The 16,955-nt window shown below is 40.7% G+C and overlaps 1 protein-coding gene across 1 annotated transcript; it reads left to right on the forward strand.

Annotated features, from left to right (window-relative positions):
• Nucleotides 1–11,125: 11,125 nt before the first annotated feature.
• LOC128306750 (cytochrome P450 4c3-like) lies at nucleotides 11,126–15,627 on the forward strand. The gene is made up of 5 exons (XM_053044351.1): nucleotides 11,126–11,351; nucleotides 13,059–13,174; nucleotides 14,186–14,465; nucleotides 14,543–14,612; nucleotides 14,700–15,627. Exons 1-5 carry the CDS (start codon nucleotides 11,126–11,128, stop codon nucleotides 15,625–15,627), a joined length of 1,620 nt encoding a protein of 539 aa, XP_052900311.1.
• The last annotated feature ends 1,328 nt before the right edge of the window (nucleotides 15,628–16,955 follow it).

Genomic DNA, 16,955 nt, shown 5'->3' on the forward strand with positions numbered 1-16,955 from the left:
TCTAATGACACCTTCGCTTTAAACAAAAATAAGAATTTAACGAAAGCGGACACCAAACCGAAACTGTGCTACCCGCGTACCCGATACGGTGTGCACCAACTCTACCAGGAAGTGTGCAGAAAAACGGTCTGTAAAGCAAGGTGAAACTTTCTAGAATAAATTGAGTAATAAAGCTGTACGATCGCTGTATCGAGCCACCGCACCACTACCGGCAAGTCGTAAAATGGGAGGTTGACGAATGGGTCAGTCTGGTCGCAACGCAAGGCAACGAAACGGTTTCCGCGTAGACACAGTGTGTAACGTTTTTGGAGCAAAGCTTTGGCTGTTTAATTCATGGGAAATTATTTGAGTGGGGGAAGTGATAGAAAATACCTTTTTCTAGTACATTAAGTCATGTCTACATTACTTACTGTGAGTAGAGTAAAAACAATATTTCCAACTTGCGGCACAACTTTCGTAAGTTCACGTTTGGGGCAGTGGCGGTATTTAGGAGTGCGGAGACCCTGAGCAACAATAGTTTTCAGGGCCCCTAATAAAAATGTTTTTATTATTAAATATATCTTACGTTTTATTTGAAAAACATGGAAAATATCGGTAGTTCATTTTTTTCTTTACTTTAATTCAAATATTCCATTTTGGTTACACTTATTGATTTTACTTTTTTAAAGTTTAAATTTGCGTTCAAAGGAAAAGAAAAAAAAATGATTCTAGTGTTTTTGGAGTTCATTTGCAACTGTATTTAATTATGTTTCAAATATTATACTTTTTAATAAGTATGAGCTAAATATTTTTGCGTCTGACTTTGCTAATGGCGAATTCCTGAATAATTTTCTCTTTCTCTCTATATACAAAAGTGCTAAATTATTTAGCTTTTCTGCTCCTAGTGTATTCCTCAAATATGATTTAACGACAAATGACGTTTAAACGTCAAATATGACGTTTTAAAGTGGAGAACGATCTTTCTGCTGAAGGATTTGACATTGGGATGGGATATCACAATATTTGAAAAAGTGTGTGACATTTGTCTTGTTATTTTATACATTTCCTGAATGTTCCATTCTGAACTTTGAATTGTGTCCTTATCTTTCATGACATGTAAGTAATGTTTCTAATTCATCACCTACCTATTTGTACATCAATATCATCATTATATGTTCTTTTTAACGAATCCAACGCCTGCGAACTGCGTTTAATATTCATATTGCAATCAAATAATGCACTGAAGGGGTTTTAAAACAGATTGGTAGGTTTTGGCTCAAACAATTAACTCAGCTGATTAATGTGATCACAAATTAAATAGAATGTGTTTATTTTAAATTTATCTTTTGCTGTAATTTTTTATTCCTGTAATTGTAATGTTATCATTCGTCATTAATTGCTTTGTTCTTTTTCGTTTCCTCCCATCGTCAGTATCCATCGCAATTCTTTAATTTAACAGGCCAATTTGTGATGCGTGTGTTTGCTTCTTAAATATTTACTACAGGAAGTCCCCGAGATGCGCGGTTCCTCCTTTACGCGGCTTCGGAGATACGTGGTTTTTGGAAACTTGACAGCTGAACTAGATTATAGCACAGCATCTAAGCAAAACTGGCTAAAAATTAGTCGAAAAAAGCTTCCTTTGTCGCCATATAAAACATTTCTTTTTAACGTATTTTACTGCCTGTATTCATAATTCGTGTGTCTTAGCTACAGTGGAGGATCAATCCCCTTGGAGGCCCAGGGCGGAATTATAGTTGGGGCCTCTAATTTCAAAAACGATGCAGGAGGGAAGGGGAACATTGAGGGGACTTGAAATGAGACAAGGCGAAAAGCGCAGTGAGAAGGGGCCTACTCCGCCTACCGTTTGATCCGCCGCTGGACCGTTCCTAATCATCTTCTTCAAATGGACCGCCAGGGCCATCACCATCTTCGAATACAATATCGGAACCGGCTAAATCACCACCAACACCAGTTACCACTGCACCTGTACTCTTCTAAATGTAGCTACAATCATAGGTGCGCCAACTTCGAGAAGCTGCACGTGGTGGAATTTACAACTACAGCATCCAAGGAACACTTTGCCATCGAATTGGTTCGCTCGCTGTGCTTCCGGGATATTTGCCATGCAACACTCAGTTTTACTTCTTCGATCTTAACTTAACTTAACAAAACACTCAAGCACCAGCATTTGGTGGTGGACTTAATCGATATTGTCTGTCCTGCAGCGAGTATTTATCATACGCAATCCACTAACATGGATGTTCAGTCATACGTATGAACGCATGTCTGTTCGCGATGAGCTGCGCCTTTGCCTCCTTTCACGTATACCAGGTATTGACCAGTGCCGGAACAACACACCGACTGCAGGTGAGATGGGTCATGTGTGTTTGGGATGATATCATCGGTAGCACGGAATATACACGGGAGATTGTGCTGCAACATCGTGTTTGTGATGTGCTACAGCATCCTTAAGGCCAGTGTATGAAACCAACCAGATGATGCGTCCACTACAGTACCCGATCCTGTTTCCACGGGGTGAAGCCGGTTGGACTCATGGTATGTTTAAGATACGTCGCCGAGGAAGACAGCCGAGACCATCGAGCACGGGGACAGACACAAATAGTGGTGCCGTCATCAATGAGGATGATGCCCAGATGGAGCCGAATGCAGAGGAAAATTCATCCAATCAAATTACTCCACGTGAATATGCCGCATATTGCATATCCTGGCGGGAGATCGCTCATTCTATGATGCATTGTGAAGGGTAGTCACCCGTCATACGTTTTGCAATACAGAATGAGCGAGTTACTAAGTTGTGAATTTCGATTTTTTTTGTTTATTTATTATTTAGTGGATTGTTTAACATTGTGTATCCCTTTAAACAAACAACGCAAATTTTATATAACAATAATAATTTGTGTTATGCTAAATTTGAAAACTAAAATGCTAGGTCAAGTTTTAGTGTTGAAAGACTACCTCCATGATCATTCGCTAACGTCGATGTTTTAGGCAATGAACAAAAATTAACGGTTGATTTCTGCGGTGCGCTTCTACTTACTAAACTTTTTCAACAATTGATCATGTTTTATAGCATTCTTTAATCCATTAGGTGCAGAGCCACGAGAGTTGACAAAATGCTGACAAATTTGTCCATTGGCCAAATCAGCTGGTCAACTGTGAAAACCACTATAGCGTAGCCGCGCACACAATTGTTTTCAGATTTCCGACACCAGGAAAGCATGTTTTTCACGAGGTGGAATAAATTTGCGCTGCAGATGAAATAACCTGCAGCGTGGAATAAATTTGCCCATCAATATTGCATTGCATACTATCAAACCCGTGAGAGCGTTCACTAGTTTAAGGAAGATGGATGAAACCGAGAGCATCCTTCATTTCGCTCAAACTTTCCATGGGCTGGTACGAAATTCCATACAAAACCCGCTGTTTTCAGATTCCCGATACCAGGAAAGCTTAAACGGAAGAGGTAGCACCTTGTACAGTAATTTTGCTCGAAAACCGCCTAAAGGTATGCAATGTTTAAACAATAACTTTCCCGTTGGTCGTGAAAAATTTCTTCGAAAACCACCAGTTTTCGAATGTATAGTACCAGGAGAGCATGCACGGAAGAGGTAGCTCCTGGTAATTTTGCCCGCCTAAAGGTATGCAATCAACTTGCAATGCAATGCGCCGTAAGGTATGCAATGTTTATACACTAACTTTCCATACAAACCAGCTGTTTTCAGATTTCCGATACCAGGAGAGCATGTTTTTCAAGAGGTAACACCTGGTACCAGCAGAGCAAGATGGCGCCCAACAATTCATGAAAAGTTTCATGAAATTATTTCATGAAATATTTCATGAAATATTTCATGAAACATTTCATGAAAATTTCATGAAAATTTCATGAAATATTTCATGAAATATTTCATGAAACATTTCATGAAATATTTCATGAATGAAATTTTCATGAATGAAATTTTCAGGAATGAAAATTTTATGAATGAAATTTTCATGAATGAAATTTTTATGAATGAAATTTTTATGAATGAAATTTTTATGAATGAAATTTTTATGAATGAAATTTTCATGAATGAAATTTTTATGAATTAAATTTTTATGAATGAAATTTTCATGAATGAAATTTTTATGAATGAAATTTTCATGAATGAAATTTTTATGAATGAAATTTTAATGAATGAAATTTTTATGAATGAAATTTTCATGAATGAAATTTTTATGAATGAAATTTTTATGAATGAAATTTTCATGAATGAAATTTTTATGAATGAAATTTTTATGAATGAAATTTTTATGAATGAAATTTTTATGAATGAAATTTTTATGAATGAAATTTTCATGAATGACATTTTTATGAATGAAATTTTTATGAATGAAATTTTCATGAATGAAATTTTTATGAATGAAATTTTCATGAATGAAATTTTCACGAATGAAATTTTTATGAATGAAATTTTTATGAATGAAATTTTCATGAATGAAATTTTTATGAATGAAATTTTTATGAATGAAATTTTCATGAATGAAATTTTTATGAATGAAATTTTCATGAATGAAATTTTTATGAATGAAATTTTTATGAATGAAATTTTTATGAATGAAATTTTTATGAATGAAATTTTTATGAATGAAATTTTTATGAATGAAATTTTTATGAATGAAATTTTCATGAATGACATTTTTATGAATGAAATTTTCATGAATCAAAATTTTATGAATGAAATTTTCACGAATGAAATTTTCATGAATGAAATTTTCATGAATGAAAATTTTATGAATGAAAATTATATGAATGAAATTTTTATGAATGAAATTTTTATGAATAAAATTTTTAAGAATGAAATTTTCATTCATAAAAATATCATTCATGAAAATTTCATTCATGAAATATTTCATGAAATGTTTCATGAAATATTTCATGAAATAATTCCATGAAACTTTTCATGAATTGTTGGGCGCCATCTTGCTCTGCTGGTACCAGGTGTTACCTCTTGAAAAACATGCTCTCCGGGTATCGGAAATCTGAAAACAGCTGGTTTGTATGGAAAGTTATTGTATAAACATTGCATACCTTACGGCGGAAATTTGGTTGCAAAGTTAGTGTATAAACATTGCATACCTTACGGCGGAAAATTGGTTGCAAAGTTCGTGTATAAACATTGCATACTTTACGGCGCAGTACCAGGAGCTACCTCTTCCGTGCATGCTCTCCTGGTACTATACATTCGAAAACTGGTAGTTTTTGAAGAAATTTTTCACGATCAACGGGAAAGTTAGTGTTTAAATATTGCATACCTTTGGCGGTTTTCGAGCAAAATTACTGTACAAGGTTCTACCTCTTTAGTGGATGCTTCCCTGGTATCGGAAAACAGCTGGTTTTGTATAGAATTTCGTACCAGCCGACGGAAAGTTTGAGCGAGATGAAGGATCCTTTCCGTTTTATTGATATTACTTATTAGCGATCGTTCTCACGTGTTTGATAGTATGCAATAGCAATTGTGATGGGCAAATTTGTCCCAAGCTGCAGATGTCACCTCTGGAAAAACATGCTCTCCTAGTATCGAAAATCTGCAAAACAATTGTGTGCACGGCTACGGTATAGTGGTTTTCACAGTTGACCAGCTGATTTGGACATTGGACAAATTGTCAGCATTTTATCAACTCTCGTGGCCCTGCACATATTAATGTGATTTTCGATCGTTCGATTGATTTTCGCGTATTAAGTTTGATGCTCCAAGTCTCTTCGGTCATTGTGAAGATACTTGCGATCATTTCGTTACATTTACACTTGCACATTTACATCAGTATGAAACACACTATGTGTTCTTCAGGCACAATTTGATAGTCAGTAGCAAATTATAGGTTTACAACACCACAAAGCTCTCACAAATTTTTCTCAAACAAACTGAGTTTTCAATGCAAAAAACGAGACCGCTTTCAGCACGCACGATATCGCCAACCATGTTTTAGCCAAATGTTACCGAGATTACAACAATGTAGTTTGAACAGTATTCTACACGGGGATATGATGAAGTATTTGGACAGTTTGGGATGGGTGGACATAAGCTGGACCTACAATCCAGCTTCGATTAAGTAATAATCAAGAAAAACAGAAATGGTATTCCAAGAACCATGAGGTACCAAATATCAAACGGAAAAGAGAGTTCTAATGATTGCAATTTGATTTTATTCATATTCTATGACAATGCATATGTCGTAGTACACTGACACATTGTGTCGGTTATAACATCATTACCGGCTTGCAAACTTGCACAAATTGTGACGATCGAAATACTAAACACAATACTTCACCACAATACTGTTCCGAAACACGTAGGCTGGACATTTTCACGGTTCAATCGGGGAGAGAAAACAATACCACACCACGAGTATCGCAATGGCAATAGCTTGCGAATATTGCGGAAGTGAAAATAAGCATGGTTTCTATTCTAGCATCTAACGGTAGGATCATTTACGAACAGATGAAAAAATCCCGTTCAAGAAATAGAATACATGAATAGGTTGAAGTAAAAGGGCATATAAGGGTTCACGGGGCTGCCAGAAGGTGTATTGGTAGCGCACCCGGTCTGCACAAGACAGAACTACGGAAAAATTTCATCAGGACCACCAAACCTCCGTACGCAGCACTGACTATCCTACGGGTAAATAAAGTCAAAAAAATAGAAATGGCAGGCTTAAACATCCTGAAGATGTCGTGCCGATAAAGAAGAACGAGTTTGAGTACACTGCATACTTCTCTTGCGTAGCCGTGTAACCGGGCCGATGTAGCTAATCAAATAGAAACAAATGTTTTATATAACCAAGGATATTTTCGATCAATTGTTTACCTTTTTAATTAGATTTTGTGCTATAAATTAACTCTGCTGCTAAATTTCCAAAAATCGCACAATCGGCACAAGTTGTTTGGGGCCCCCAACACGGCGAGGCCCTAGGCGACCGCCTACTCCGCCTACCGTTTAATCCGCCGCTGCTTAGCTACTTTAAATTGAAGAGTGTCGAACGGTGTCAATCAATAAAATTATTATACGTAATTTATAGCGAAGTTTTCTGGAGAATTTTTCTTAAAGTGAAGAAAAAGAAAACCATGACATGCGCTCAAACGGTTAAAGTAAAAAATGATGCAAAGAAAATTTTAAAACAAATGGCTTTAAAAAAGAGAAATTCCTCACCTGTCAAGGTTTGAATGATTAAATATAAACAACCACGTGCATCGTTTCAATGGCGGCACGTGCTTTGCTTTCGCGCGAACTAGTACCACGGTATTGGAGCAGCATGAGCAGTGTTTGTTGAAATTATTTGGAAAATTATGTTGCCGGTGCAGGGTTCATCTGACGTGCGTGTTTTTTTTGTCCCGCATCCGATCACCGCGGAACACAACGAGCGTGGAAAATTGTGAAGTGATGATCTTTTAATTGTAAACCACCATAAACAACCTTGCGATTACAGATATAGTGAAATCTTATGCGAACCGCCAGTAATCTGTTTGTTACCTACTCCCCTTCCCCCAAGCGACAAAAAAAGCCATGGCATATTTATATTGACCTTTGCTATAATTCGTATTGGCTTGTTTCCATTTTGTGAAGCGCTCGTCACCTAGCCCGATACATTTATACCCAACCCCTACCGCCTTCCGCCTTTCCCATCGCACAGTGCCGAACCAAGCCGCTTAAACTAACTCCGTCGACTACATCGGTACGCGCAGCGTTTGGTGCCGAGATGCCCGACAAAGCCTCGCAATGGAGAAGAAAAATTAATTAAAAACCAATCAATTGGAGTGGTGTTGTGTGTCGCCGCAAAAATTGCGGTACGAAGAAAATGAGAAAAACGGGCAGCATAAGAGTTGCCGGCCAAACGGTGGTTGAGGTGGTGATGATGGTGGTGACGACGCATGAACGAATTGAATTTGATACCCGTCAGCGTAGAAGCAGGAGATTTGTGCGAAGCATCATAGGTAGGGGTAGATTTGGTGGCTCCCGTCACGGCTGGTCTATTAGCTTGGCTGCGATGTATATTTTTTCATCCGCACTGTCTCCTTTGACCCTTTGAGAAAACAAAACGAACGGAGCGACAAAAGCATAGGGCTGGGCTGGGAATTTGTGCCATGTTAACCTTGTGCAGTTAGTGATCAAACAAAATTAATAGCTTCCTATTAGTGACAGCGAACAAACCTGAAAGCTGACGAGGTGAATAGCACGGCAGTATCAAATATTTCACAACTTTAGCTAAAATGAGCGCGGAATAATTAAGCCATCGCACGCGATGGGAATGCCTGCATAAGCAGCCACTTTTACTGGCCAAATGCTTTAAACAGCTGGACGGTGGATCTACATATTAGAGCTAGTCTATCTGTTCCCAAGCAACGTGAAATAAATGTGCTCTATATAGTTTGCACAGTTTGTAAAACAATATTTAAAAAAAAACCGCCGAAAGGTATGCAATATTTAAACACTAACTTCCCGTTGGTCGAGAAAAATTTCTTCGAAAACTACCAGTTACCGAATGTATAGTACCAGGAGAGCATCCACGGAAGAGGTAGCACCTGGTACAGCAATTTTGTTCGAAAACCGGCTAAAGGTATGCAATGTTTATACACTAACTTTAAATTCAAACCAGCTGTTTTCTGATTTCCGATACCAGGAGAGCATGTTTTTCAGGAGGTAACACCTGGTACCAGCTGAGCAAGATGGCGCGCAAGATGGTGCACAAGATGGCACGCAACTTCGTATGCAATGTTGAGCAACACTGCATACAACAAACTTGCATGCAAACTTGCATGCAAGTTTGCATGCAAGAAATTACATGCAAGAACTTGCATGCAAGCTTGTATGCAAGTTTGTTGCATGCAAGTTTGTTGTATGCAGTGTTGCTGAACATTGCATACGAAATTGCGCGCCATCTTGCTAAGCTGGTACCAGGTGTTACCTCTTGAAAAACATGCTCTCCTGGTATCGGAAATCTGAAAACAGCTGGTTTGTATGGAAAGTGAGTGTTTAAATATTGCATACCTTTCGGCGGTTTTCGAGCAAAATTGCTGTACTAGGTGCTACCTCTTCCGTGGATGCTCTCCTGGTATGGGAGATTTGAAAACAGTTGGTTTGTATGGAATTCCTTACCAGTCGACGGAAACAACAAACAGTTAAGTGCCCGTCTAGGGTATAGTGATTTTTTGCAGATGACCAGCTGATTTTGTTACTTGACAAAATTGTCAGCATTTTGTCAACTCTCGTGGCCCTGCACCTAAGCGTTCCATCTTAAAACGAAAAAACAAACAACTGGTAAATTTGCTTCCCTACCGTTAGTAAATCGAGAAACCAACACACTAAACCGTATCTAATCACACAGTAACCGCTCATTTTCGCATCGATTAACACATCTTGGCATTGAACGATCCAACGTAAACAAACGATACTGCTTAACCCCACGATACGGGATTAATATGTTTTTAATATTCGGCATTTGGGTTTCATTTTTGTCCTCCGATTTGTCTTGGTATTTGGTGTTTGTGTTCAATTTGTTAGGCTTTGCGCATGTTATTAACATTGTTTTATTATCTGTTTTTATTTGTTTCGGTTTTTTTATTCGTCATTTTTTCATCTATTATTGTAACAATTAACTTGTTTAGTTTTTATTTTTATTGTTTTTTTATTGAGCTATTACTTGCGCATTCTTTTTTCGTATTACATCCTAAAGTGAGATTTCCATTAATAAAGTCACATCAATAAATAAATTAAATTAAAAACAGTTATTAGCAGTTTGTACAAATATAAGAGCTGTAAGAAACAGGATGGTTGAAATTAAATGTTTACTAATTCTAATGTTAACGAAAAATTGTAATGTTTGCAGCTAAAAATCTTAACGCTGCAGCCAGCCCAAACTTAAACGTTTAACCCTGTAAATATCCATTATATTTTTTTATACAAATTTAATAAGTCTTCTCTTAGTATTGCGGAAATATAAGAGGGATGTAAGAGCTATAACTTAATTATTAAAAAAAACGTTAAAGGTTTTTCTCCATTGATAAACAACTGTAAAACACACGGTATTAGTACTTAACGGAAACCACACCCAATATTTACAATAAAATGCATCGATAAGAAAAAAAAATGCAGCTATCAATGAATCAATCAAGAGTAAAGAAAAACAAACCTATTGTCAGCAAACAAAATAACATAATGCATTTTCCGGCTGCTGTAAAATCATGTTACAATTCACCCAACCGTTCCATATTTAAAATTCATCAAAGCTCACACCTTACAACACGTGGGCGTTTAACCAAGGATGTAAACAAAGCAAAACAATTAATTATTTCTCGATCATCCGGCGGCCCACAATGATCGGCCCTTATTTTCACGCCTCTGATACCTGCCCAGCGTGCCTCATTTCCTCTCTCTATTTCACCCCTCCTTGTTTTTTTTTAATTCGCTCCCATAACAGCAGGCCACTAGGTGCTTATGGACAAACGCCTCTGTTTGCTCTTTCTCCGGGGCACCAAAATGCGCCCAATTATATACCCGAATCCGGGGGCCCAAATGTTCCACCGATCGGCCCGCGACCAGCGTCACCCTTGATGGACGGCGTACGCAAACGAACGGCAAGAAGAAGCAGATGAAACCCGCAGCACACTGCTGGTCGGTTTCCAACCGGTAGAGGTCACCGATCGCGTTTCGTTGCCGTCGTAAGCTTAAATTTTATAAATATGGGTCCGTTGCGTTCGTCGCGCCCAGATCGTCAACATACCTTGCGCGGACCGTGCGCGCGCTCGCTCGACACTCAACGGAACCCAACCGGAGCGACAGGAACACGCCACACTCCCGAAACGGCGGCCCGGTGCGCGGATTGTGCGGTTGCAAGAAGCGCTAGTGCAGTGGTGACCGAGTTGTGGGTTTTTCAGCTGCATCTCACACGTAGAACAAGGCGAAAAACGTGTGCAGCCAAGAATGGTGTAACGCGTGCAGTGATTGTCCGTTAAATTTGAATTCTGCCAAGTGAAGTGCTATCCGCAATTAGCTCGCGCACAGTGAAAGAGAGAGTGATTTTATTTTTTTTTTAGAAATCAAAAAAAAAAAATTATAAGTCAGCAAACAAAATAAGCCACCTCGGGAACGCGATGGAAAATTCGTTCGCTTCCGATCGGTGGACGGTACGGCCGGCCACCGCACTGTTGACCGTGTTTTCTCCCCTGACATTGGCCATGCTGCTTATTCTGGCGTTTGTTTTGCTGATCTTCAAGGCGCGCCGGGCCAAGATGGTGAAGCTGATCGACCAGATACCTGGCCCCGTTTGCATGCCGCTGGTCGGCAACGGTCTGCAAATTAACGTCGGCTGCAAAGATGGTAAGCGAAGTGAAAACAACAGAAGCAAACATAATTTCACACGGCCAGTTATCAACGATCAACACAAGACCGCAACACGCGACAATAGCATTCAAATGGAACGATCAATCAATTTAATGGCGGCCAGGTGAAATGTGTGTATGCGTAACGGTTATGAGTGACGGTTGCAGCAAGAACGTCACACAATGTTGCGGCAAAAAACATTTGTATAAACTTTATTTACGCCAGCAACATTTGTTTCACTAATGCCAAACAGAAGATAGGAAATGAAAAACTCAAAAGAAAAGTATGAAAATAATAAAAGTGAAACGAAACGAGAGCGAAAAGGGTGCTTCTGTTACGTCACGCGGGCAGCTAAATCCAGCCGGAAACGTCACTCATGGTACGATGCTGGTGTTGCAGTGTTGCATCGGTTGACCATATCACAACACCGTGATTGGCTTCCATTTTCGATCACCTTGCTGTGTGGCGAAAAGCCAAAAAAATCCAAAAAAGAGAGATTGATAGAAAAGAAAAACATATTGCCACGATCTTGGTCATTATTGTCTATGTTAATGACTATCGCTTGCTTGTGTCACACACCGATGCGTTGCTTATCTAGGCCCTCAAAATATAGCCTCCCTTACGGTTGGAACCAACGCAATACGTTACGAACGAAACCGGCTGTCGACATTTGCTGGGGGGGGGGATGAGGGGATTTTTCCGCCAGCAACTACCCTTCCCTTCCCACCCAACAATCCTGGCCATAGCTCCCATAGCCCAGCCTTTGCTACATGTGGACGGTATCAAGCTAAATTATTCCAACATTGCATTTCCATCCTGCTTTCCGAGGTGTGATTGAGGTGAGCATCGTTTCTCACCGAAAAATACACATTCGCGCATCGATTGGGTGCGTAGTGGTGTGCAGCGATACGAACTAACCGCCCGCTGGGATTCATCGTTCGTCCGCCTCTTTGGGGACGCAGTGGTGGTGATGGTTTTTGAAGAAAAAAAAAATCCCTTCTCCCAATTTCCAACTCTGCCCTCACGCACGCGGGATTACATGTAGGTCAGGCATAGATATTCAAATGTTTTATAGATACCACTACACCCGGAAAGGAGCATCCAATGGCCGCGACGGCCGATGAGATAACGTATGCAAAACATCAAACTAGGCTATCGTGAATGAATAAAAGAAATCCAAAAAACGCACACACATACACACGCACACATAAATAGATAATATGCTCGCCTGCACATGGTTGACGGAACTCCAACTCCACTTTTGGAAAAAGTGAAGTTTCCTAACGCACGGCCTTAGATTTCTGGCGGGAGAAAAAATATATCTCCCCATTTTGGGACGACCTTGACGAGGCTGATGCTAATGTGCCGTGATTTCAGTCTTCACTAAATTAATTAATATGAAAAACAAAACAGAACGTTTCTAATGTTACATAATGGAAAAGAGATACTGGAAGAGATTTATGTGTAGGTCGAAAGCTATTTAGAAACGCAGCCTGCTATTATTTTGACACGGAGCATTTTAAACTGAATGTATTAGGTGAAAACTAGGTCATATTGAAGGACAAATTTGAAACTATTGCTTTTGGAAATATTCTGACAGGAATGAGGTGAAATTAGCTGATACTATACAGATAACTTCATTAAATTTTGTTGAAAAAAATCCCAACACCAATTTTTTTGCTCTAACATTTTTTTCTTTTCCAGAGCTTTTCGATCGCATTATTGCGTCGAGAAAAATGTTTGGCCGCCGGCAAGGTATCAGCCGCGTCTGGAACGGTCCCATACCGTACGTGTTAATATCGAAAGCTTCTGCCGTCGAGGTAAGTACAGGTCAAACATTTTGCCTGCCGGTGCGAAAAATTCAATGCAATACATTAAGGGTCCGCGCAAAAGTGCGTGCCGCAGGGCAAGGGTGGAGGGCGCGGCGGGAAAGGGAGACATAAAAACGAGAGAACACACTATTACGTGACAAAAAAGCAGCAGTCGGTATTGGTTTGTTACGCCAAACGCATGTAGAACGCTGGCCACGAGCATCAGCAACAATTACAGTTTGCTTACGTAGGTGTTGCATTTGTCATGTTGATTGTGTTGCGAGGAAAAAAAAAGGTTGCTCAGCAAAAAAAAAATCACCACCCTTGTTGGAGAATTTTATATAGTAAATAAATAAAGGCATTAAAGTTTGTTTTATTTTAAAATAGGAAATTCATTTTCCTCCGCTCTTGTAAAAGGTACGGCGAGCTTAATGGCACGCTCTTCTTATATGGCAAATACTCTCTTTATGTCGAACAGCTTCAGTAGTGCAACGGGTAAGCGCACTGCCTTACAATGTGCATGTCTTAAGATCAAATCCTCTCGCGACTCCCCAGATAAAGCCAATAAAATTCCCATATACTTTTTTAAGCTTTAAAATGCAGAGCAAATCACTAGAAATTCAAGAAAACAAATCCCCACATTACTCAAGAAGTTGAAGTTTTGGAGTTTGTACTGTAGAGTTAAACTGACTCGACCCGCAATTACAGTGGTTAAACTTCATCTCACTCTACTCCACCACCCACACAAACGAAAGATTGCCGATCAATGTTGAGGATTTCTCTGTCTCTTCACTTCCGAAGGTGAAATGCGACGAATCTCCGCGTGCCGGAGGAATAGTGTCCCATCGTAGCATTCTTACCGCGAGCGAGAGTGGCGTCCAAATTGTAGACTGACATTGAGCTTTCCATCCTTGAATTAGTTACAATTTCCATTTTCCATCCGGAACGTCTGCGAGCGCGAGTGGAGCATCAGGCATGCGGATCTGCTTTACTATTATTTATGTACTGTCCTTTTAACAGCCAATACTGAGCAACCCGAAGCTGGTGGAGAAGAGCAACGATTACGAGTACATGAAGGCCTGGCTGGGGAACGGTTTGCTCACGTCGCCCGGGTACATCTGGCATCCGCGTCGCAAATCGTTGACACCCGCATTCCACTTCAAGATCCTGTCGGACTTTGTGACGATCTTTCAGAACCAGGCGGACGTTCTGATCGAGAAGCTGTCGGAGCATACGGCACAAGGTGAACCGTTCAACATTGTGCCGCACGTGACGCTGTGTGCGTTGGATATTTTCTGCGGTAAGAGTTGTGTGGGTGTGTGGTCGCAGGATGGTTTCGGTTGACCTAATGAGGGCTTTTTTGGTCTAATTGTCCAGAAACTGCCATGGGATGTCCAGTATATGCGCAAAAGGACTCTAACTCGGAATACGTTCGTGCCCACAAACAGTTAAGTAGTGGAGAGCGACTACCGCGACTACCACAGTAGAATTACGAATAAATAATTTTCATTTAACTCCTCTCCTATTTCCACAGAATCGGAAAAGTAATACGAAATCGATTGCAAAAAATATGGCTCCATCCAGACTTCGTCTTCAAGCGCACGAAAGAATTCCAAAAGCACCAGGAATGTCTGAAGGTGTTGCATAACTTTTCCGACCGTGTGGTACGGGAGCGAAAGGAAGAACTTCGCAAGCGCAAGCTTCAGCTAGACCAAAACAACAACAACAATGACGATGCCACTGATCCTGCTGGAGACGGCAGCGAGCTCCAGGATGGCATCTACAGGAAGAAGCAGCTTGCCTTTCTGGACCTGCTGCTCGAGGGTTCGGGTCTGTCGGATCTGGCGATCCGCGAGGAGGTCGACACCTTCATCATCGGCGGCCATGACACGACAGCGGCCGCCATGGCCTGGATACTGTATCTGCTAGGGGCCGCACCAGAGATACAGGACCGTGTCATACAGGAGATCGACGAGGTGATGGGCAAGGATCGGGACCGTCGCCCAACGATGGCGGAGCTGAACGAGATGCGCTATCTGGAGTGCTGCATCAAGGAGGGGCTACGACTCTACCCTAGCATACCGGTAATTGGTCGGCGCTTAACGGAGGACGTGCGGGTCGACAACTACACCATACCGGCCGGTACCACCGCGATGATCGTGGTGTACGAACTGCACCGAGACGCGTCCGTCTTTTCCAACCCGGACAAATTCAACCCGGACAACTTCCTGCCGGAGAACTGCAACGGACGGCATCCGTACGCGTACATCCCGTTCAGTGCCGGGCCGCGCAACTGCATCGGCCAAAAGTTCGCTATACTGGAGGAAAAGTCGGTCATCTCGGCCATACTGCGCAAGTTCCGCATCGAGGCGGTGAATCGGCGCGAGGACGTACAGCTGCTGTGCGATCTGGTGCTGAGACCGAAGGATGGGCTGATAGTGCGGCTCCAGAAGCGGGACTAGCAGCGAGCGCAAACCACTCATCCTTACGCCACGGAAACCGGAACACGCAACGTGACTGTTGGAGGCGGCGCACATCTCAGTATTACTTGGACATTCCCGTTCGCACGCAGCGACGTTTGACTGTTGTAGAGGCTCTAAGCTTTAAGCAAATGAGGGACGGGGTGAATGTACAACACTCAGATTTTAACTGCTTTGACCTATTGTTTCTACCAACTCTCTCTGGGCGCTACTTGCATCCGCTTACTGCTTTCTTGCACAAGATGACAACATCTTTAATACGTTATCCATGCTCTTGCATGTTGTAAGAATCCATGGTATGTCGCATGTACAGTTCGCTCAAATAGTACTCTCCACATCAACGGCACCGTTCTTTCGCATCTAGCAGTGTTGAGGAGTTCCACCTCATCCTAACTAAACTCAAAGGGGTGGAGGGACCTGATGCCAGACAACGCGATAGATAGGTAATAGATAGATAGGTGGCTGCTATTATTGAGCGAACAGGGTTGAAAACCTCCTCAGACATTTAGCACGACAAGACTTCTAACATAAACCTTATTTTTATGCGAAAACGAACAATAAAGTTATGTGAAGGTAATTGGCTCAATTTCAGTAAGAAAAATCATTGTTGGAAAGAAATTCTTTTATAACTTTATAAGTAAAAATAGCATCAATAAACCAAGAAGAATGTTTTGGAAGTTGAATGTCCAATGACATGTCTGATGACATTTGACATCTTGAATGAATTATACGTCAGTATTGGGGAACTTAAGCGAAAATTCGCTTAAAAGCGTAGCTATCAATAATCTTTCGAGTGATTTCGTCAATATAAGAAATTCAAAAGCTCTGGAATTCTCACGAAAAAAATGGAATGAAAGAGTTACTGCACATTGAAGAAATCGACGAAGTTTAGAGAAGAGAATCATCATGTTTTCGGGAATTCCTCAACATCTTATTATAAACAGGAGTTAGTCAAGGTTACTAAAACTGTTATGAAGGAAGATGCTCAGGAAAATTTTTAGGTCGCGTATTGGTGGACGGAACCCGGTGAGCCGATCACGTCATTGAAATGATACCAGACGAGCCAGACGGTAAACACTTTTACCGACTTTCGTACACATGGACAGAGAAGCAGGAGTTCCAAATTGAGATGTTATATAAATATATTAGAGAAATATTAGATTGCCGGACGATATTACACAAGGTCACTCTAGAGTTTACAGGACTCTTCAGCATGCCAAGATTGGGACAGTAAGTTAGTACACATGTTAACCTATCTGCATGACATGATCCATTCGTTCATATTCTCTTGATCTCGATCACGGTCTCTA

The sequence above is a fragment of the Anopheles moucheti genome, chromosome X (genome assembly GCF_943734755.1).
Source record: "Anopheles moucheti chromosome X, idAnoMoucSN_F20_07, whole genome shotgun sequence".
In the NCBI taxonomy this organism is placed as follows: domain Eukaryota; kingdom Metazoa; phylum Arthropoda; class Insecta; order Diptera; family Culicidae; genus Anopheles; species Anopheles moucheti.

Coding starts and splice junctions, on each gene's coding strand:
- LOC128306750 (XM_053044351.1), top strand. CDS start 11,126: ATGGAAAATTCGTTCGCTTCCGATCGGTGGACGGTACGGCCGGCCACC. Junction 11,352..13,058: donor TAACGTCGGCTGCAAAGATG/GTAAGCGAAGTG, acceptor TTTCTTTTCCAG/AGCTTTTCGATCGCATTATT. Junction 13,175..14,185: donor CGAAAGCTTCTGCCGTCGAG/GTAAGTACAGGT, acceptor TCCTTTTAACAG/CCAATACTGAGCAACCCGAA.